Source organism: Drosophila teissieri, chromosome 2L (assembly GCF_016746235.2).
Source record: "Drosophila teissieri strain GT53w chromosome 2L, Prin_Dtei_1.1, whole genome shotgun sequence".
In the NCBI taxonomy this organism is placed as follows: Eukaryota; Metazoa; Arthropoda; class Insecta; order Diptera; family Drosophilidae; genus Drosophila; species Drosophila teissieri.
This window is the reverse complement of record NC_053029.1, coordinates 15,713,554-15,735,309: the sequence shown is the minus strand read 5'-3', so window position 1 is coordinate 15,735,309 and position 21,756 is coordinate 15,713,554. Positions and strand designations below refer to the sequence as shown.

The 21,756-nt window shown below is 44.7% G+C and overlaps 5 protein-coding genes across 7 annotated transcripts; 1 reads left to right on the top strand and 4 right to left on the bottom strand.

Moving 5' to 3' along the window:
* Positions 1-8,006: 8,006 nt before the first annotated feature.
* LOC122616809 (DNA mismatch repair protein spellchecker 1) lies at positions 8,007-11,379 on the bottom strand. Its single transcript, XM_043792378.1, has 6 exons — positions 11,255-11,379; positions 11,146-11,195; positions 10,302-11,086; positions 9,151-10,238; positions 8,864-9,096; positions 8,007-8,802 (listed from the first exon to the last, which is right to left on the bottom strand). The coding sequence occupies exons 1-6, from the start codon at positions 11,301-11,303 to the stop codon at positions 8,254-8,256; spliced, it is 2,754 nt and encodes a 917-aa protein (XP_043648313.1). The 5' UTR covers positions 11,304-11,379; the 3' UTR covers positions 8,007-8,253.
* Positions 11,380-11,960: 581 nt separating this feature from the next.
* On the bottom strand, positions 11,961-14,072 carry LOC122618646 (polypeptide N-acetylgalactosaminyltransferase 35A). The gene has a single exon (XM_043795231.1). It carries the CDS (start codon positions 13,939-13,941, stop codon positions 12,034-12,036), a length of 1,908 nt encoding a protein of 635 aa, XP_043651166.1. The 5' UTR covers positions 13,942-14,072; the 3' UTR covers positions 11,961-12,033.
* A 510-nt stretch (positions 14,073-14,582) lies between these two features.
* LOC122617120 (ras-related protein Rab-14) lies at positions 14,583-18,478 on the bottom strand. Of its 3 annotated transcripts, none has more exons than XM_043792847.1 (5): positions 18,166-18,478; positions 16,063-16,176; positions 15,822-16,002; positions 15,575-15,757; positions 14,583-15,313 (listed from the first exon to the last, which is right to left on the bottom strand). In XM_043792847.1, exons 2-5 carry the CDS (start codon positions 16,166-16,168, stop codon positions 15,136-15,138), a joined length of 648 nt encoding a protein of 215 aa, XP_043648782.1. In that variant the 5' UTR covers positions 16,169-16,176; positions 18,166-18,478; the 3' UTR covers positions 14,583-15,135. The 3 variants fall into 3 exon arrangements, with proteins under 3 accessions (XP_043648782.1, XP_043648766.1, XP_043648774.1); XM_043792831.1 differs by lacking the exon at positions 18,166-18,478 and adding an exon at positions 16,240-16,515; XM_043792839.1 differs by lacking the exon at positions 18,166-18,478 and adding an exon at positions 16,243-16,515.
* Positions 18,479-18,563: 85 nt separating this feature from the next.
* Positions 18,564-21,030, top strand: LOC122619247 (nucleolar protein 10). The gene is made up of 4 exons (XM_043796057.1): positions 18,564-18,705; positions 18,764-19,165; positions 19,219-19,940; positions 20,001-21,030. Exons 1-4 carry the CDS (start codon positions 18,640-18,642, stop codon positions 20,980-20,982), a joined length of 2,172 nt encoding a protein of 723 aa, XP_043651992.1. The 5' UTR covers positions 18,564-18,639; the 3' UTR covers positions 20,983-21,030.
* On the bottom strand, positions 20,997-21,572 carry LOC122619254. The gene is made up of 2 exons (XM_043796069.1): positions 21,328-21,572; positions 20,997-21,252 (listed from the first exon to the last, which is right to left on the bottom strand). The coding sequence occupies exons 1-2, from the start codon at positions 21,515-21,517 to the stop codon at positions 21,038-21,040; spliced, it is 405 nt and encodes a 134-aa protein (XP_043652004.1). The 5' UTR covers positions 21,518-21,572; the 3' UTR covers positions 20,997-21,037.
* Between the last annotated feature and the right edge of the window lie 184 nt (positions 21,573-21,756).

The following is a 21,756-nucleotide window of genomic DNA, read 5'->3' as shown; positions in this document are numbered from 1 at the left end:
CGCCGCCCAAATGTGTTTTGTTTAGCCATAAATTATCACCAAATGCTTAAACTTAAACGCTGAAGTAGGCAAAGTAAATAAGCAGCAGAGAAAAAAAGGTTAATCCACACAATTTCACATAAAAATATTTTTGTGGATTTTACGATGCGTGCGCTTTTCGCTGACATTAAATATTGTGTTAATTTAATATTCAAATTTTGTTCAATGAAATGACAAAAGCCTCAATAAACTAGTTGAGGGTTGTTCATCTTGTGTGGACATTTCGATACCCTTACAAGCGTAACTTGAATATAAATATTTATATATAATTATACATACAAATTCAGCATTTTAAATTGTATTAAATCTTTAAGTTCAATTTAAATATTTTGGTTCTTAGCTCGTGGATTAGCAAAACGATATGCCTTGATCTTCTGGCATGTGCTTATTACTTAACTATACAACTCATCGCCCACTTTCGGATTATTGAGGCTAAGAAACATGGCACCGAAATCATTAAAATACAATATTTTAGGAGCGTAATAAAAACGTATAATAAACTTCATTAGTCGCCGCTGATGTATACCAGCATTAATGCGAATTTAAAATTCAAATACGCACGTAAGCAATTTAGTTATAAATGACACACCCATTTTGTCAATATTTGAGAATTCGGAAACTTTTAGCGTTTAGCATATTCATTGATATCATATGCTTACTGAAATGAAGTGAAGCTTTTGTTTTTCAGTGTGGCTGTCACCTGTGTGCGTTTTGTAATAACCTCATGACTAACTACTCTTCATAACTTGCCACCCAACGGCTATCTCTGTGCAATTAATCTCTGACAAAAGCGGAACGGGAGGCAAAAACCAAGAAAGCGTCATAAGCGAATGTCATGCAAATTGATATGCCAAATAAACTAAGCGCCATTGCGGACTCGGACTCGAGCTCGTGGTCGGGTTTGGGCCAGCGGCGTTTTCAGCCAATGATTAAAAAGGCCAACACGCACGCCACAAACTAGATCCGACTGCGAATGCAGTCGTAACTTGGCTATCTCTATCTCTCTATCCCCCATCTCCACCAGCTCCACATCAATGCGGCCCGTTCCGCCAGATCCGCCCGCTCCTCCTGGCCAACTGCTCAGACTGCTCTGGCATCCCTCCCAGCTAACGAATGTTGCGAATTGGCAATCGTTGACAACGCCATGTCGTTGCCATGGTGGCATGTCCTGGACCATTTTATTAACATTTCCCAAATGCCAGGAGTGGACCAATCCGACCAAACGGACCAAACGGACCGACATGGATATGACTGCAGCGGCTGCATGGTTGCCCAGCTAATTGGACTGTGGGTAAGGTAATTTCGAATTGAGTGCATTTGCCAACTGGCAGCTGCAGGAGGCTGATCCTTTGTTAGGTCCTTAGAGTGCTTCGAATTAGTTTATAGCAATTAAGTAACCTGTAGTGCCCGTAATTAAATTACCCTGTTGCTGCCAGAGGCAAGCAATCGAAAAGATTGTGGACATTCCTTGGGAAAACGTCGGCCGCCTTATGTCTCTAATTTATCTCGCAGTTCGGCCCACAGATGTCCCAACTCTCCCAGTGATTATCACCTTTGCAATTACCATCGCCATGGGAGCAGATTCTTCTTGCTCATATTTCGTGTTGCGTCCGTTTCCATCGACGAGGTGGGCAGCAGCTCCTCCAGGCTCATCACCAGCCTTGTGGGACCGGGATCCGACTCCGACTCCAACTCCGACTCCATATGTGGTGTTGCTTGCTCGGTGTTAGCCACTTTATTTCCTGTAATCCACAGCTTTCGTTGCCACACGGAGAGAAATGCTGATTGATTTCCAGTGAAAGGCAGGGCCATTTTGGGAAGGCCTCACTACATAAGCTTTATAACTTAAACTTAACTTAACTTTCTCGAAAGCTTTATAACTTAAGGTTTTTTATTTACCAATCCAACCAATATAATACAGAGGTGTTCCGAAACCGTTCGCATGTCAGTAATATTTATAAGATTTATAAGAAAAGTAACGAATTCCGGTGTAAGTTATGAAGAGAATTTCATTTGAAAGGCTCCACAGCTAGCGGGTGTAAATTGAAATAGAGTACTATCAGATGATCTTATCAGGCCCATTTTCGCTCCGTGCAGCCTATGATACCCCATCATCGGGGGCTCAGCTTACCCCCATGCCGCCTTTCTACTGCTCGTGGCTCTTGGCTCATATTGTGGGTTTGTAACGTTTTTATGATGCCTGGCGGCATGTTAAAATTGAAAAACGCATTTGCGTGATAAATTGCAATATTTAACACACACACACGGGCACACGAACACACGAACACAACGGCACAGGAGGCAGCTGTAGCATGTGGTGTCCAGTTGTAATTGCAACAACTGCTGCCCAGGTCTCAGACGGTGGACCCCATCCGGAAACTTGGGGAGGGGGCTTGGGGCGCAATGGAACGGAATGGAACGGAATGGGGCATCGGGCATGAGTTATGACCACCCGTCATTCTGTAGCTCGTTGTTGAATGTGGCGAAATACGAGCGTATAATGCAAACGCCATTGCATGGTCACACACACTGCACTGGGCGAAAAGATGGGTAAACAAATTAAGCAATTTTTAAATAATATTTTAAGTAACTATAAAACCTTACAATGATGCCTGAAAGTGTGTAGCATGGGAGTAAGGAATTATCATGGACTAAATCGGAAAGTCGATGTCCACTTTTCAAAGCATACTTTTCGACTACTTCACAAAGTTACCAAAGGAAACAGCATCAACAATATTTAAGTAAATGAGCTTATACCACAACCTGCCATGCTTTTCTGCCGGTGCACTCGCACTGGGGCGAAGGAAAGCAGTTAACATGTTTCTCCTTCGGCTTTTTCTTGTTTTAAGCCGCCACCAGGCAGTCGGGCTAACAGGCAGGCAGCCTGACGATATGAGTTACATGCCGTGCTTAATGGCATAATTTAAAGCTGCAAATTTTGTCATAAATTTTAAAATTGATTACCACGAGAAGGCAGTTTGGTAGTTTCCATGTTGCAGTTACTCCAGCTCCAACTCCGACTTCACTCCGCCGTTGCTGTTGTTTTTGCTCGTTAGTCGAGCATATTGCATGCCGCATGATGGCTACATTGGCGGCGGCCAGTGTTAAATTTGTGTTAGCCGCTCTCGAGTGTTGGTAAATAAAAATTGCACACGTTTCTTTTTCTGCCAACTTTTTCGCCTTTTTCGGTTTCTTCAGTAATTTTTCTTACCAGCTAATCACTTGCCATAATGCGGGAGAGTTGGCTTGTTTGCAAAAAAGAAAGAAACACTGACTTCAAAATTATTCATGAAACATCTTTATAAGGACAGGGCATGGGATTTCATATTTTAGCCATTTTATACAAAACGCGAAGCGTGGTCAAGGTGCTTAATAGAAAAATCTCATTTAGATGCCAAGATATTACAAAAACCTAAATAGTTTAACTCAAATTTGGACACTTTAGTTATAAACCCTATGTATGTAAATTGTAAGACAAAAAAATATTATTATGGAAATGTGTTCCCGGTGAATTCCGAAAGCACTTCCACTGCACTTTTAAGTTTGTTCCGTAGAAATAACTCAATTTTATGGCATTCGAGTATGTTTCGCATACAAGTAAACGACTGATTCGCATAATTATTTAATTCCCCGGTACGGGCAAGTAAACAGTAATTGCATAACTTAATGCCTACCCTCATTGGCGATTTCCTTTTGCTGAAATTGAAAACAAGTACTGAAGGGAGGTCCACGAAACTGGCTAAAAGGAGTGGAGCTCGTGGTGCAACCCATCGATTTGCTACATGCTATGGGCGGCACATCTCGTGAGTGATATAAATGGCTTCATAAAATTTTGTAACCATAATTTAGATGGTGGAATGGTGGAACCATCGCAGGAACGATCCCGATGAGAGGACTGAATTGTTTTATCAGTGGATTAAAATGGCGCTCCTCCCCGAGTAACCAATAATCAGAAAAGTACGAAGACAATGTTTTGGGGCAGAGAGAGCGGCTGCCGGCGGCAAAGTGCAGCCCATTAAGGCGATACATTATAATTAAGGGGAACCAGAAGCGTCGACTACCCGACTGAGGACGAGGACCAGCAGCTGCCAGCGGAAATTGTACGAGTAGATAAGATTGTAAGACAGCAACTAAGTATACATAAGTGTGGATCGTATGCGAACATAACATGATAACATCATCAATAGCCCGGCTATTCGCAGCGCCTATGCAATTATTTAAATTATATGCACCGCAACGTTTCTGTTCGTTTAAAATGAAATTAGTGTTATGTAGTTTTCTCTCCCCGCTTACACCTTAAAGTCTATAATCAGTCTTGTGTTGTTGCTGTGGATTCAGCCAACCAGGCGAACCCGTCCATCTTCATAATTTGTTATACGACTATGCCCCCCACTCATTCAGGCCAACACCATCGACCGATCGCTTTGCCTTCGTCTTTGGCGGCTCTGCTAATCATTTTTTGATATGGCCACTAATAATAGATGTTGGAGCTGGCTGGCTGGCTGGATAGTAGTTTTGTCTCACTCGTTTTGGGGGGCATCCATCCGTCCATCCATCTGCCACATTATTGGTTAAAAGATAAGATTTTAATGGGTTTCCCTTTTCACTGCCTTTTATAACTATAATTGATTGGCTGCGCTGCGCTGCGAAAAAAACAAAACCAAGTAAATTAGGGGACCAAGGTTTTTGTGCAAGGTGTCAGAGTGGATAAATGGGATATAAACACGAGACAAGTTGGAAAGGTCGCAGCTTATTCTTTATGGCTTAAATTGCCCTTATTGCCATTCCCCGAAATGAAAAACAAGGAATGTCCCTAGTAGTTAGAGCTCCTAACAAATTACATTGTAAAATGTACTTATAATTGATACCGCTTCTTGTGTTGAATTATTATGGATAAATAATAGCTTGTACTATGGATTTTTTGGGGAAAACTACAACCTTTCACAACTTATATTTTAACAGTTTACAAAACTTTCTCAAAAAACGAGTACCAACATGGCTCATATATAATCAAGCGTAATCATAAACCCAAACTGCTGTGCACATAATCACTTTTCCCCCAACCCATCGGACATCAAGCACCGCCAACCTACGTTCCATCATTAAGTCGAACAGACAATTTGTCAAGTGAAACAAGAAAATTTGCATAAAAAACTAACAAACAACTAACATTAGACACACCAAAAAATTTGCATGTCTGACCGACTGAAGTTGGCCAACAGTGCAACAACAGCAACAGCAACAACCACCGAAAGACAGGCTACCAGCGGCAAATAACAATTTTCCACAAACAAACTGGCCTCTGCTCACAGTCATGGCCACTGCAATAAAACTTACTAATGAATATTATAGGTAATAATATGTTTTTTATATGTAAGTCGTTAAAAACAAGCCAAAAAACCCTTGACGTAATAGAGGTAGGTAAATAAATGAAATGCTGATAGTAATAAATTTGAGTATCAAATATACCGAAATGAAGCATTTTATGATCAATAAAAACGAAGGTAAATTATGTTTGTATATGTTTTCTTTTGCAAATTATTCCTATGGCAGCCATGGATGATATAGTGCTCCGATCCGACCCGTTCCGATAATAAACTCCAATAGAAAGCAGACTTTAAAAGTTTCATATATGTACATATATAGATTTAAAATTGAGAGATGAGCTTGAGCTGAAACGGACGGACAAGCAAATATACGGACATACATACATATATGTATACCCATGGCTAATAAAACTGATTAAGAATATAAGTGTGTACCTTCTATAGTCCCAGATGTCTCCTTCACTGCGTCGCACACCTTTGACTGAAATCATTTAGTCAAAGATGTCCGTTTCAAAGTAACAACATTAATTTAAAAGTGACTTCATTAAGAATTTAAGCACATGTTTATGATCTCTTACTGCTATTACTGCTATCATATCTTATTGAAGCTCATTATTTCCCTATTTCCTAAAAAAATATAGATTTTTTGTTGTTATTTGCTTGGCCATGAGTGTACTTGACAAGGCTGGTAACACAGAAGCAGCGGACGAAGTGCAATTACCAAAAGCGCGCCACAGAGCCAAGAAGATATCAAAGGAGATCGGCAAAGAGGCAAGTTGGTTGTTATTGTTGCTGTGTTTGCTGTGGCCAAACAACATGTGCGTTTGTGTCCGCAGCGATTAAGTAAAAACAATTTACACGCCTGCCTGCCACAAAACGAGAGGCCGGCAGTGAAAAAGGCAGGAGCATGAAAATGAAGCGATAGAGGTGAGCATGAAGCCCCATCTTGGCATCTTTAATATATAGAAAATAAATAACCAAAGTTAAAATATATCATATAATTTATTTAAAATTAAAATTAATATGCATTGAAAAAAACAGCATTTTTAACGAAAACATATATTAGATCCTTAGAAAATGATCTGAAAAACTGGTTTTTTAACCTCAACAATACATAAAAAAGAAATGGTTTTCAATACTGCTCTATATTTTGGACCAATCAGTACTCTATTACCAAAATCAAGCTTAAAGTATCCCAAAATGTAGTCCCAAAGATTAGATGCCTGCCGAGTGCGAGTGGCCAAGTGCCATCTCTAAGCCGGATCGCCGGTCCTTGTGTCTAAGCCATGGCGTTAATATGCGTCGCTCCGGCTTAGCTTGTTGGCCAAGTTACGAGGTTTCACCTTGTTGTTGCTCCTGCTGCCGCTGTTGTTGGCCGCATGTTAGTGCTTCCTTTTTGGCATCGGCAACATGTCAATTATATCGTATCAAATTAATAATTGTACGCGTCGCGTCGCATCGGACGTCTTCGCTCCATTCGCCCAAATGAAGTTGGCTCTGAAGGAGCTGGCTGGAGTGTGGAATGGGGCACTGGAGTTGGATGGGAATGGGGATGGAGCTGGGGTAGGAGCCGGATCGCAGAGCTCGCCTCGCTGGCTGGCTGCTTGCCACTAATCGTGGCAGACAAGCATGCCGAACTGGCCGCAAAGGCAATATATTTAAAGTTGCCTGTCAATTTTGGATGCTGTTAAGCGTTGCTAACACGCCATGTTTGTTGAGTTCGCGATATCAAATTGAATGTGTGCACAGCCATGGGCAGAGGAGTATATCAGATCCGAACACATAATGTCGTGTCGCAGATTCTTGAGAGTATGATTTGGAAAGTCTGGCTTGAGGGCTATTCGCTTAGTTGTAATGATGTAAATTAATTTGATGCTATTTGTCACTGCGAAATAATAAATGTTTAATGTTGCAAGATATCTTGATATCATATATGTATATAAAAGGGAATATAAACTTTTTCTTTTTTTGCAGTATTATTGTCTAAATCCGTTACGTATTAATTCATCCAAAAAATAACTCCTGGAACTGTCCGTTTTAGCCATGGAGCCAACTTATTGAATCACACCAAACGCGGCGGAGGCAAACTGGTTTAGGCCTTTCCGAGCGCCGTTGTCATTTAGTTGTCTCAGAGTGAAAAAGGTAAGAAAAATCAAAGCCGAAACGGTAATTATCTTTTGACAGCACTTAAGTTGAATTTGGTAATGACAGTCGCGCTAAAGATCGGCCAGCGAAACGGCGGCGCTTTAGCCCAACTGACGGCTGAGGTTAAAACCCGGCCGATTAAACTGACAGTTTGTCAGGCTCGTATTTTTCAGTTAAAAAGCGTGTTCAATGTGACTTGGCACACAGCCGAACAAATACATAGCGCTATTAGTAGCACACAAATCGCCGAGTTTCCAAATCATGACACGGTTGTGGAACATGAAGTTTATTAACGACTTGCATTGCTAATCCGTCTTGTTTTGCACCTATTGGTTTCAGTTTCATTCTAAATTATAAAGATATTCAGCGTTAATATTGGAATCGTGGTGTTATACATATCGACTTGTATGTATTCATAATAGTGTTTATTTATTAAAACATGTACTCGCGATAGAAAAAAATCATATATCTAGTTTAGGTGATTTCCCCTATTTTATAATTTTACGTTTAAAGCAATGGAAGGAATATTCAATCATTTTTGATGTAGCCTTGTAATGAAATCAGGAATATGGTTTGAAACCATTGGTGAAAGTGCTGATGCATGATTTAAACTTAAATAAGCAATATGAAGTGATGCTAATTGATAATATTTACGGAAAAAAAAACGTTATAAAGAGTGAGAAGAACAACTGCCTCTTAAATAATACTGCCCGATTAACAATTACTCGGCCCTACCTCCTTGTCAAGCCTCACTGGTGGCCAGCACGGATTTAAAGTAATCACTATCCAGCTGCTCAATATCCTTCGTAAACTGGGTGACCAGCTGGGTCAAATCCTCCACGTTAATGTCGACGTTGTTCCCCGCTGTGGACAGCTGTTGAATAGCCACTTGAATCTTCTCCAGCAGGGCCTTATCCTCCTTTTTCTGCTTGTCCACATGTTCGTCCTCGAACTCATTATACACCTCCTGCGCGTTTTGGACGACATGGTCGGGAAAATTCGCTAATCTCGCCACCTGAATGCCGAAGCTCTTTTCCATGACCCCTGGACGCACTTGATACAACAGAGTGAAGTTATCCGCATCCGCCACTGCTGCCATATGACAGTTTTTAACCGTGGGCAGCGTCTCCGCCAACTTGGTTATCTCGTGGAAATGAGTGGCGAACAAAGTGAAGCACTTGGTCTCCTTGGCCAGATGTTCAGCAATGGACCAGGCGATGCCGCAACCTTCGTATGTGGAAGTGCCGCGTCCAAGTTCGTCTATGATTACCAAGGATTTGTCAGTGGCAGTCTGAAAAATGGAAATACTAGATAAAGTAATTACATTTCGTTTGTTTTGAAGCTGTGCTCACCCTGATAATCCCAGATGTTTCAATCATCTCTACCATAAATGTGCTCAAGCCCTTGATAATGTTGTCACTAGCTCCAACTCTCCCGAGAATGGAGTCCACCATGCTGATTGTGGCCAAGCTGCAGGGTACAAAAGCTCCGACATGAGCCATTAGCACAGCGGTGCCCACGGAGCGGATGTAAGTGCTCTTTCCACCCATGTTGGGTCCCGTGATAATAAACATGTTGCACTTCTCTGAAGTAAAATGAAACTTAATGACAACGTTTGCTGGGTCATTTTTCAACGTACCTTTCTTAAAGTCAACGCTGTTGGCAATGAAGCTGACGTGCTCCTGCAGCTCCAAACAAGGATGGCGCACATCCTGGAGGACCAATTCGCGCGCACCTTCCTCGAGCATTTGGGGCCGCACATAGGGAGTGGGGGCACTGCGGGCGGCGATAGCGAAGCTGACCAAACAGTCGAGCTGGGCAAGCTCATTGTTGAGTGAAGTAAGTGGGGCAGCATATCCGACAGCCACCTGAATGATCTCCTCCACAATGGACAGTTGCTGTTCCTCGTAGCGGGTGCGGCAGCTGGCAAACTCATCGGCGTAACCCTCCAGCTTGTCAGACGTAAAGCGAACACCGCCCTTGATCACATCCACGATGCGATAGTTCTTGTTCTTGCGCAGCACGGAGTCATCCTTCAGAGTGATGCGGAAATGGTGTCCCAATTTGGCCACATTTTCCAGCTTCACCTGACTTTTGCCATCCAAATCCAACTCCTTAGTGCATTTGACCTGCAAGTTTTCCATTTTCGAATACAGCTCGGTCATCGTCTGCTGCAGCTCCATGAGACGACTGTCAAAAGAAGCCTTCACCAGATACTCGCCCCTTTCGATGGCCTCGAAGTCAACCACCTGCTCGACCATCTGCTTGAGGCCTGTCAGATCCTCCAGGAAGCTTTTAAATGGCGCACAGATCACACTTTCTATCGTGGAATTAGCGAGCTCAAGCAGAACTTTAAGAATTTTCGGGGTCCTTAGAATCACCTGGTAAATGCGGAACAGATCTTGCAAATTGGCTTTGCGTCGCATCAGCTTCTTGGTCAACATAAGAATATCCGGAATGCGCTTCAGGTAATCAAGACTCAGAGTCTCAATTGTGTCCGGAGATTCGAGTAGGCACTGGACAATGTTATGACGATCGTTGAGGATATCTCGGCTTCGCAGTGGCTGCTTGACCCACTGGCCCATTAGTCGGTGTCCCTGTGGTGTTCGGCAATGATCCAGCACGCCCATGACGCTTTGCCAGCGGTACGAGGGCATGGATGGATGGGTGCCTGGCTTGGGCATTATGTTTAAGGCAGCCACGGCAGCGGAGTCTAAGTGGACAAAACTGTTTGACAATATAAAGAATTAGTTAGTTAGTGTTTATGGAAATGAAATTATATCGCCTTACCGATTTAGGTCCAGTTGCTTGATCTCGTAGTGTCCAAGATTTCCGGCGTCATTGACCAGGTCCAGGTACTTGATGGCGGACTTCAGGGCGTTGGAGGCCAGCTGGAGCTGGAGCTCCTTTAAGCCCGTGGCATCCTCCTGTTGTCCCTTGGCGAAACGCAACAGGCGGTTTAGGTCCTGCAGCAGATCGTTGGCGCTGCTCTTCTTGGGCACCGTGATCATGACGCCATTTCTCTCGAGCAGCGTCTTAACGGCAGCATAGTCGCCCTCCAAGCTGGGCAGTAGGCACTCCTTTGGTCCGAGCAGCACCACGGTGGCCTCCAGTTCAGTGAAGAAGTCATCGTCCAGGAACTCAAGCAGCTGGAACTTGCAGTCGTTCTGCTCCACGCTGGCCACACCCACACGCCGCTGACCACCGCCCTCCAGCTTTACTAGCAGCGAGATGATGCTGTTGCCGACTAAAACCTCCTTGTTGGCGAACAGGATGTCCTCGAACTGCAGCAGATTGCCGGGCGATCCGCGGTACTCTATTTCCCAGTCGCTGGACTTCTTAACGTACACCTCGACCCGGTAATTGCGCACCAAGAGCAGCTCACGCACAGCCAGCTCGAAGTTGCCCTTGGACATGGCCACGAACTGAAGCGTCTCCTTTTTGTCTTCCGGCAGCAGGGCGCCTATGTACGCCGTGGATTTGTAGACGAGTTTGGCCACCAATTCGCAGTCATCGTTGCCGTGGACCGTGTAGCAATCGGAGTGGTCAAAGAAGCGCACTGTAGTTCCGGGTTTCTGCAAATTACGCCGTAGAATGCAGTTAAACCTGATTTTTGCACCTTGCATTCACTTACCTCGCCGAGTTTCGCATGGAATTTGATGAAATTGCGACGCGCATTTGTGTCTGTGAAATGCCATTGATTATAGTAATTAACTAATTTATATTGCAGCTTATTAGCTCACCCATATGCAGGGAAGGTTCCTGTCTGCTGTCGGTTGCCTTGGCCTGCATCTTTCTGCTTTTAAAATGGTTATTAGAATCACTCGATTTGGCGCCTGTTTCAGCATAAACAAAGTGTGACCGTATATTGGCGCCTGCAAAATACCATTGTTTTGTGATATATACCAAATACACAAATACAAAGTCATACACTTAAAAAAATTATTTAATTTGATCTATTCGATGGTAATCAAAAATAATTAAAAATTTTGTCAAGTACAAAATGATTGGTTCTCAATATTAACCCTCATTATTTATATTTAAATTTGTTTAACTCAATGGATAAAGGCTATTCCTTAAGGTCTGCAAAGTTCTTATACTTTTTAGATAGGTATTCAAAAAATATTTATATTTTGTTTTTTATCAAATTGTCGGTATTGAGCACTGTGTTTTAGAATGGCAGCAAAAGTCTGATATTCTAAGAACTTAACTTCCCAAATATATTTATACATTAAATCATAGTGACAAAGATACAAACATACGTTTCGACAATCAAAGTGGATTTTTGATAGGTCATCACAATCATTTAATATGCTACCATGTCTGCATACTCGTACGTATATATTTGCCAATTATTTGAAAGAAAACCTGTTTCCAAGGCCATAACTAAAACTGCACCGTCAACATTTCGTTAATATTTATTAAAAAAGTTCATGAAAAAATACTGGCTATTTAAACATAATACACTTCGTCCTAAACAGATATCAGTCTAATATTGCAATGCGCCATCAGAGCAATTCGCTCACAGCGCCTTGTCCGAGTTCCTTGCCTCCTTGGCCCTGCCCTCCGGCTCTAGTGCCTTCTTCAGCTGCACAACGTCCCAGGCGCCACCCACTCCGTTGGCCTTGGAGCAGAGATCCAGGCTGATGAGGGCGCCCGTCGTGGGAGCAGCTGCCCGGAGACAGGTTCCCTTGGCCATGTTGTAGACGGGGCTGTTGGCGTTGCGGGTGTGGCGCCACTGCTGGTCGCCCAGCATCTCGTGGCACTTGTTCACCGTGACCTGCGCATCTCCGGATGCCTCCAGGCACAGCAGCTTGTCCAGCACGATCTCCGCCTTCTCCGTTTCGTACCACAGCTGGTTGGGTGTCTTCCGGCAGGTTTGCAGTTGGAGGGAGCTGCCCTTCTTCCAGAAACCCTTCACCTTCGGAGCCACCACGGCGGCACAGAGCTCCGTTCCCGTCAGCCGCAACTGGAATGTATCGACATAGTTCCGCTTTCGCGAGTGCCAAGGCTGGAACATGGGTGCTGCCGCCGACTTCTTGGACTCCTCGCCCGGCACATGCAGCTCTGGATAGACATTCTTCAGATACCAGGCAAAGTCCTTGCACTGCAGTCGCTCCCTAAGCTTCAGGCGATCGCCAATGTCTCCGTAATCAAAGGTCTTGGGCACCTTCTCGTGCTTCAGATAGTAGTCCTTGTACTGGTCCATCCAGACGTGCGCCAATCGCAGTGAGTTCTTCAACATGGTGTTGGCTCCATCTGGCGAGGTGTAGGGGCGTCGTTTGCGGAATATGTGACCCACGCGGGAGCAGGGAACGATCTTGATGGCGCCACCGCACTGCCACGCCCTGAAGGATATCTCTATGTTCTCGCCGCCCCATATGTCCATGGCCATGTCGTACTCGCCCAGGTGCTGGAAGTACTTCCTGTTCACCGCAAACAGCCCGCCGGCCATGGTGGGCGAACGGAAGGGGCCGCGAAAGTCCTCCGGCACCTTGAGCGTGCCCTCGGGCAGGTTCTCCCAGCGGAAGTGCAGGCCCCAGTTGAATCCTCCACGCACCAGGGGACTGGGCGTGTACTCGAAGGTGTCGGCGTTGATCAGGTCGATGACGGGCACGGCCAGAGTGGCATTCTCCGACTTGATGAGGCGCAGCAGCGGCTCCAGCCACTGCTGATTGACCTCGATGTGCGAGTCCAGGAAGACGAGCACATCGCCCACGGCCTCGCGTGCTCCAATGACCCGGGATCGAATGAGGCCCTCGCGCTGCTCGTTCTTGATGTACCGCAGGTTGTCGTACTTCAGGCGGGCACGTAGATCCCCGTGTAGGTGAAATTCCAGTTCCGGCAGATCGCTGTGATCATCCACCAGAATGATCTCGCGGAGAAGGTAGCTGGGCGTGCGCTCTAGCACTGTCTTAATCGACCGCATCAGCGTCATTTTGTGCTCGTTGTAGAAGCACATGACTATGGAGGCCTGTGGAAGGTTTTCCGCTTCCGAGGTCTCCTGGCGATCGCACACCTTGTGCCGAGTGTCTGGGATCTGCCGGAACAGCCCTATGTTATTGGACACCAGGGCGTTGAAGGCGTGATGCTTGTAGCCAATGTCCCGGATGTACTTGTCCTGCTTGTTGCGCACCACACCCAACAGCTCCAGTTGCTCCGGATCACTGGGCGGCTTCGGTGCCCCAGGCGACTCCCCAATCGTAGACGTGTTCCTGCTGGCATTCGGAGTGCATCCGACGGTGACCCTGGCCTGGTAGCTCAGCTCGGCCCGTGGCGTCGCGTTCCCCTCGTCGATCCTCCATCCTGCCGAGCGGATGGAGCTCCGCAGGCTGTGCGAGTAGAAGAGGAGCGCCAGCAGCCAGACGACCGCCACCAGAAGGGTGCCCAGGCCGCAGGACTTGCAGAGGAGCCGCTTGATTTGCATCATGGATCGAGATTCGCGTACGTTCGTCCGCTTCACTGGCTGTTTCAGCAGCTACTTCGTCACTTCCATGATGATCGGAATAAATTAATTTCAATTTGCATACCACGGCATTCGCACAAAAGCGCAGACACAGCGATGCCAGCGGTGCTGCTATCTCCGACTTTTTTCCGCCAAATCTGACGGGAATCGAAAGTAGCGAAAAATGGTTATGAGAAAATAACCCAATTGAATGGACTAGTCTAGTTAAACTAATTCATTTTATCAACAAAGTACAAGCAAAAGAAAGTATACGAAAATTTGTGCTTTAACTTAAAACATTGTTGTCCGTGGTCAGAACCAGCTGATTTCCTACTCAAAGTTGGCAGCACTAAATGAGTCAAGAGTGATGTTATGCGCAAGTCAAAGTTGAGGGTATTCCACTAAATCATATAAAATGCACTTTAAAATACTTCACATAATATATAAGTAATTTAAAAACAAATACTTCAAAATCTATTAAATGAGCAAACTATAAAATGATGCAGTAATTTGGGACAGTCACACCGCAAAGTAATATTATGTTAAACAAATACATTGTACACATATTGTATCATACACACATAATTTATCAATTTAAAATGTAAATTATTTGAAAGAGAAATTCGTTTCTATTGGTAGGGGTTTTATAAATACCAGTTTATTTATTTCCTATTGCATTATGCCATTAATACATCGTAAATATTCAAATAACATTGATCGTTTTCTCCCATTCTTGCACGCGACAACAACAAATACTCAACAAAAAATTAGGGAGATACAAAAATTCATATATATACAGGGATGCAGCCAACAAAAACATGATCTATCGAACGAATTCATCTATATATTGAGACCGAAGGATGGTAGTGAGATAAACTTTTCGAAATTTCATAGTCAAAACTTTAGTTCGCGCGAACCAACAAACATGTTTAATTTTCTAACATTTATGCTAATCGATACAATAAATGTTGAAGTGTTTGCGTCTTATTATCGGAAAGGACTTTATATATTTTTATTATCTGTGGTTGCTGTCGCTGTTGTTGGCTCACACATTAATGCTTAGTCGAATTATTTAACTACATACATTGGTTTTTGCTTGGGCATCGGTAGATTACGAGTCGGCTAAAAATAAAAGTTGATCTGTATAACTAGGGTGGCGTAAAGTTAAGTTGCATTCATTTAGCACGAGCACTGATCCTTGGCGCCCGTAGCCTCGCTACTCAGCGAGGTTCGCGACGGCTGCGAGGGCCTGTGCTGGACTCCGGATTCGGAGGCGTTCAGGTCGAGCCGTCCCTCCTGGATGTTCTGGTAAATCTTGCGAGCGGTCTCCAGAAAAGCCTCCTCCACATTCTGGCCACTGTTTTGGGGGAAACAAATAATTAGTAACCGCTGTAAGCTAATAGTGTGGTTCGCAATTAGATAATTGATATGTGATAACTTAAAACTTGTGATAAATATGGCACAAATCGAATATAGTATACACAAAATTAAAACACCTAAGCCCCTTGACAAATTCTTGCGGTCTGCAGGAAAACATTAAGAATATCTATGAGAATTATGTGTAATAAGAAATGTAAGCCAACACTGGGAACTAACTAAATTTCCATGTGAAACTCACGTCATAGCACTTGCTTCGAGAAACATGAGTCCGTTCTCGTCGGCAAACTCCTTGGCCTCCTCGTAGGTTACCTCCCGAGTGCTCTCCAGATCCGACTTGTTGCCAATGAGAAAGATCACAGTGCTGGGGTTGGTGAGATTGCGAGTGTCGGTGAGCCAGCTGCTCAGGTGATTGTAAGTGGAGCTGAAATGGTCAAGTGTTTGTCAGGGTTAAAGCGTATTCACAAATAGCAGTTTTCCTCGCTTACCGTCTGGTAATATCGTAGACCATCAGCGCACCAGCTGCTCCACGGTAATAGGAGCGTGTGACTGCCCTGAATCGCTCCTGACCCGCTGTGTCCCAGATCTGTAGCTTGATCTTCTTGTCGTCCACCTCGATGATGCGTGTGCCGAACTCCACGCCAATGGTGTGAGGACAGTTGGCCATGACTGCAGTAAGGAAAGCAGAGGTTAGCTCTGATTACACACATTATTCTGCAGTCTACTCACATTTCTTCTCAGTGAACTGGTGGAGCAGGCAGGACTTGCCCACGCCCATGTCACCAATGATGATGTATTTGAAGATGTAGTTGTAGTTGTACGGCGCTGCAGTCATGTTGGGACCTAGAAAGCAGTCGAGAGTATTAGTATTATTTTGCAGATCTACTGAGGATGTAGAATATTTGCCACATTTTTCCATAAAGTAGTCTATGCGGTCATGCAGTCTGTTCACCACGCTGCGCACTTTGCTCATCTTGACTTCAGCGGGACTGAACTCTGACCCAATCAAGCAGTTTACGACTACTATCACTATGTCAGGTGCTCATTTGAATGTCCGACCGACTGTTGGTGCTGCTTATCAACAAACCGAGGCGCTGCATTAATTTGTTCTGCGGCGGCACCACATTTTGTTCCCCTTTCTCGAACTGGCCCCGATATTTCTTTTTAAGGCATGCTTGTGTTTGAACAGCCGACCGGGTTTGTTTACTTGCCAGCTGAAGCCCAAAAAAAGAGGCAAGCTTCAAGAGTGGCGGGTTAAAACACTCCAAGCCACTTGACTTTGTGACTCCTGAGTATCCATGTCGTTCGAGAGCATTTGACTTGCCCGCGGTGAAGGGGATCTTGGAAGAGTGAAGCGAACCCTTCGCCCAAGTTGAAGGGGACTAGGATCAAGGTCGTTAGGCACCGTGGGAATTCAATTATCAAGAGCGGTAACCAGCGAAGTTATTCATCGGATAATACCCAGTTTATTGTTCCATAAGAAAACGTGTAAAAGAGAATCATCCTTCCGTAGTTAGTATCAATGAAACTAACTAACTAATTTTAAATTAATAATACAGCAGCATTTGGGAAAGAGGCGTATCAGTATTGATTCTTAATTCCCCATACATAAATCTTGAAATGAAGCTATTACAATGCAAGTTACCATCGCTTATCATCGCTTGTCAAAGTGCCTATATAGACTCTATGGCGGTCAATTTAGATTAGCTCAGTAGTAGGTCTCGGTCTCGAGTCTTATCAGTCAAGCGCCAAAGGCCAAACATCAGTGGAGCAATCAATGGAGGCGAAATCCTCACGCTTGCACATGTGTACGTACATATGTATGTACTTATTTGCAAATTGTGTTGAATGGAAGTGGATCATCAGTGGCTACCACTCCTCATAAAAGAACACAGTGGCGCACCCATTACATGGAAAGCATGAAAGGAGTATACAAAATATACATCTATATACAGCCGAAGTGCGTATACCCTTTGCCGGAAATGAGCGGTTAGTTTAAGTGAGTATATAATTCTTCTAAAGTTCTTTGAATTCTTAAAATATTTTTCATGAATGTGCGCATGATTACCATTTCTAAGAATACTGAATAAGGTCTTATTTCTAAGGACCTACAAAATGATAAAATTCCATTCAAAGCATTATAATATAACTGCATTATGAACAACATCGCAATAAGACACAACAAAATTATACGAACTATAAAAATAACTGATAACAACTTTTAGTTGTATTTAATCAGAATATTTCATTCATGTCCGCCTTCATTTTGTAAGCAACTTCATTTTAGTTTTAACTTTAAAGTAATCGGTATATATGTATGTACACATGGATGTACATACCAAAAATATAAATGAATAAATACATATAATCATCTAAAATCAATGAAAACTAATATACCATGTTTCAGGGTATCAATTAATAGCGAATACTAAACAAATTTTCACTTCCCCATCTTTAATCGCAAAGGAGGTCGTTTTCGCCCCATCATCCCTGTGGAATCTTAGAAATAATAAAAGTTCATAAACAAAACTTGAATCATCCCTTGATGAAAGCCGATGTTCTTTTTTTAAAGATTTTTGTAAATCAATTATTTTCCTAACTTGGTCACAAAACAGTGCCTCCCTATGGCAGGGTATCAAAGCAATCAGGGGGTGTATACAACAACAATGGAGTGCTATGCCTAGCGACAAAAACAAGAGAGAGTGAGAGCACAAGGGAAAGTTGGTGAGCACCCACTGCTGCACTGCGTCACCCCTTCGCAGACGGTTTTCCATTTCGCATAATTTAATAAGTCTTTAATTGGCTTAAGGAAAAATAAGGAACATTACTCACCGTTTTAGATCTCTTCAGTTTTAGTACACCTTAGGGAGCGAACGGAATGTGGAATGTAGGGCGGTTACGCAGAGCGGGGGGCTGTGTGTATGTGTGCGTATTGTTGTTTGGCTGGGCGGAATTCGATTGCAGTATTTGGGCAAATTGGCGATGCAAAATGCAGTTCACTTTCGTGCTAGCACGCACACTGGCTTCGCGGGGTTTAGGGGCTCCACCGAGAGGCTATTATAGCGATTATTTTCAATTGGTAGGTCGATGCAAATCAGTAGACTTTTTTCGCTGCTTTTGCGTTCTCTTGTTTTGCTTGGGTTTCTGTGGTCACACTACGTAATTGGCAAGCAAAGGGTCACACTGCCGCGATATGTGGCTATCGTGCGCAGAAGCTATCGACAATCGAGTCTATCGATAGAGGGCGCACGTGTTGCGGACTTCGTTTGTTTATGTTTTAATTTAGAGCACAAATTGGCCCTCAAGATGTTCGTAAACGAAGTTAACGATGTGAAGATCTACAACCTGAGCGCCGGCAAGTCGGTGCCAGATGTGAGTACCAGGATAATCCCAGTGCCAAGCAGTTAACTCATGAGTATCCCCTTCACAGTGGCTGACGGATCGTCGAAAGCGGTCACAGCTGATGAAAAAGGTGGACTCCCGGAGACAGATCGAGCTCATCCAGGACTTTGACATGCCCGGCGTCTGCACCAGCATCCGCATGAGTCCCGACCAGCAGTACATCCTAGCCACCGGCACGTACAAGCCGCGCGTCAAGTGCTTCGAGGTGTCCAACCTGTCCATCAAATTCGAGCGCTGCTTCGACGCCGAGGTGACCACCTTTGAGGTCATTAGCGACGACTACAGCAAGATGGTGTTTCTGCAGTGCGATCGCTATGTGGAGATCCATGCGGCCCATGGGCGGCACTACAGACTGAGGATTCCGCGCTTTGGACGCGACATGAAGTACCACAAGCCCAGTTGCGACATGTTCATCGTGGGCGTGGGCAGGGTAAGTACTCAAGGCTACCTAATCCTTTTTTATACTAAAGACTTAATTCGCAGGACATTTACCGACTCAATTTGGAGCGCGGTCAGTTCCTGCAACCGCTTGAAACGGATGGCAGCTGCTTGAACGCCTGTGATGTGAATCCTGAGCACCATCTTTTAGTAGCCGGTACCAAAGAGGGCACCGTAGAAGCCTGGGACCCCCGAACCAAGCAACGGTGTTCAACTTTGGATGTAGCTATGAAGTTGCCGGGCGTCAAGGAGTTTCCATCAGTCACGGCCCTCAAATTCCGGAACGGCTTGCACATGGGGGTGGGAACTGCTTCGGGACACGTGCTAATCTACGACATCCGTGCCAAGCAACCGCTGCTGGTGAAGAATCATCTAAATCGACTGCCCATCAAGCGTCTGGCCTTTAATCCAGCTCAGAATGCCGTCTATAGCTTGGACGAGGCTACCCTGAAGCTGTGGGACGAGCAGACAGGCAAGCAGATCGCCTACGTTGAGTCGACATCGTCATTCAACGATTTTTGCACCATTCCCGACACGGGTATGTTCTTCGTGGCGCAAGAGGATGTGAAGATGATGACCTATTACGTGCCTGCCATGGGTCCAGCTCCCCGATGGTGTTCGTTCCTGGATAACCTCACCGAGGAGATCGAGTCGGAGGTCGTGGAGAATGTGTACGATGACTACCAGTTCGTCACAGCCAAGGAGCTGGCTGAATTGGGAATGGAGCACCTCGTTGGCAGCAATCTGCTTAAGGGTTATATGCACGGGTAAGTTAAAAAAGGATTCCAAAGTGTTACAGTTTTGTCTAATACCTATACATTCCATAGATACTTTATGGACGCAAGATTGTACCACAAGGCCAAGGCAGTTGTGGAACCCTTCGCCTTTGACCGATTCCGCAAGGACAAGATCCGCCAAGAAATCGAGAGCGAGCGCAAGTCCCGCCTGCAAATCGAATCCAAGCTGCCCAAGGTTAACAAAGAGTTGGCTCTCAAGATTATGGACGAACAAGCTAATCCCTCCAACAGTGCCAAGCAGCGGAATGTGCCCAATCTGCTTGAGGACTCGCGTTTCAAGGCCATGTTCGAAAACGCCGACTTTGAAGTTAACAAGTCTGCCGAGGAATATCGTTTGCTGGCTCCTGTTCTGAACCGACTGGATAAATCCAATGCCAAGGAACTCAAGAAGCGCGTGGAGGTGGCTCATGTGGCCGAGTTGCATGCCGACGAGGCACATCAGCGCGAGGAAAGCGATAATGACGAGGACCTATTTGGCTTCGAGAAGAGCGATGGCGAAACGAAGGATGACAGCGGGGATGAGGCCTCATCTGACGATGACGACCGCAGGGAGTATGTCAAGGAAATGAAGCAGGCGTACAAGCAGGTAAAGCGACAACGCGAGGAAGAGGAGGAGCTAGACGACAAAGATGAAGAGCAGCCGCACGATGAAATTTCGGACACCGCCAAAATACCCCAGACGAATGGACACACCCACAAACCAACCACCAATGGCAATCGCTTCACAATGACCCCCTTGGATCAACATCAAGGCAGTAGTTCCCTGCAACAGCGCATCAAAAAAGCCAGCCTGCAGGATCGCGTACAAGTCATGTCTCAGCTGGAGGGGCAGGTCACCAATGTGGGTCGCTCCCTAGGCAATCGGCAGATGACATTCGAAGTGAACAAGCAGAAGAAGACACAGTTCCATGCCAAGAAGCGCGAGGCGGAGATGAAGAAGCATCGCGAGGAGCGAAGGAGCATTGTCAGGCCCATCAAGTCGCTGAGACTAAAGAAAGTTAACTTTAAGTAGAAGAAAAGTTGCAATTAGTTATGTACATAAATTCATATGTTAAATTAATCTCCATTTATTTAAACAATGGTAGCATAAGTGCATTCGTCTCATCGGGCTCATTAATGGGCGCATTGTATTGCTCTATGGACTCGAATCGGGCTATCTGTATGGGTTCTATTTCCACTTCCTGACACGTTTCTGTCGAGAATTCACTGCCACAACTGAGCCCCGAATTGGCATCGCTTTCCCCGCTATCGTATTCGTCCTGGATCGATTGGGTTTCGTCAGCTTCAAGAATACATTTTTTAAGGACAGTTGGTGGTTGGCAAGGGAGTGATCAGCTAAATGCATCTGCTTCATTACCATTAATAACCCCTGCCGTGCGCAAGTTTTCTACCAAGTGGAGGAGCGCTTCTGTCACTGGACCCGTCACAGGCTGGGGCATCGCATCAAAGTACAATCGAAAGAACAACTTGGAGTTGACCAGCTCCATATGCTCCTCATGGATTCCCGTCTGAGTGCAGGCCAACAACGCCGATTGCTCTGCACCCATATTTTTTATTCAAGGGTTAGTGGCCCGGAAATACAGTGACAGTCGGATTTGACCTCCTCAGATTGGTTGAATTTAAAAGTGTTCACATTTTGGAAAAAAGGAGGCAACACTTGATATGTTTGAATGCTTTATTAAGGGGAATGTATAAAACAAAATTCATACAATTCAAATTATAATATTTAGCTTGAATAGGGAGTGTTTTAAAGTGCAGTCGGCAAATACGAAAAGAATTGGAGTCA

Excerpts from the sequence above, each read along its gene's own strand:
- LOC122616809 (XM_043792378.1), bottom strand. The coding sequence starts at position 11,303 with ATGCAGGCCAAGGCAACCGACAGCAGACAGGAACCTTCCCTGCATATG. Across the intron at positions 11,087-11,145 it reads TCCATGCGAAACTCGGCGAG|AAACCCGGAACTACAGTGCG; the intron begins GTAAGTGAATGC and ends CGTAATTTGCAG. Across the intron at positions 10,239-10,301 it reads AAGCAACTGGACCTAAATCG|TTTTGTCCACTTAGACTCCG; the intron begins GTAAGGCGATAT and ends ATTGTCAAACAG.
- LOC122618646 (XM_043795231.1), bottom strand. The coding sequence starts at position 13,941 with ATGATGCAAATCAAGCGGCTCCTCTGCAAGTCCTGCGGCCTGGGCACC.
- LOC122617120 (XM_043792831.1), bottom strand. The coding sequence starts at position 16,306 with ATGAGCAAAGTGCGCAGCGTGGTGAACAGACTGCATGACCGCATAGAC. Across the intron at positions 16,177-16,239 it reads CTACTTTATGGAAAAATGTG|GTCCCAACATGACTGCAGCG; the intron begins GCAAATATTCTA and ends ACTGCTTTCTAG. Across the intron at positions 15,758-15,821 it reads GTCTACGATATTACCAGACG|CTCCACTTACAATCACCTGA; the intron begins GTAAGCGAGGAA and ends TGACCATTTCAG.
- LOC122619247 (XM_043796057.1), top strand. The coding sequence starts at position 18,640 with ATGTTCGTAAACGAAGTTAACGATGTGAAGATCTACAACCTGAGCGCC. Across the intron at positions 18,706-18,763 it reads CCGGCAAGTCGGTGCCAGAT|TGGCTGACGGATCGTCGAAA; the intron begins GTGAGTACCAGG and ends TCCCCTTCACAG. Across the intron at positions 19,941-20,000 it reads CTTAAGGGTTATATGCACGG|ATACTTTATGGACGCAAGAT; the intron begins GTAAGTTAAAAA and ends TACATTCCATAG.
- LOC122619254 (XM_043796069.1), bottom strand. The coding sequence starts at position 21,517 with ATGGGTGCAGAGCAATCGGCGTTGTTGGCCTGCACTCAGACGGGAATC. Across the intron at positions 21,253-21,327 it reads CACGGCAGGGGTTATTAATG|CTGACGAAACCCAATCGATC; the intron begins GTAATGAAGCAG and ends GTATTCTTGAAG.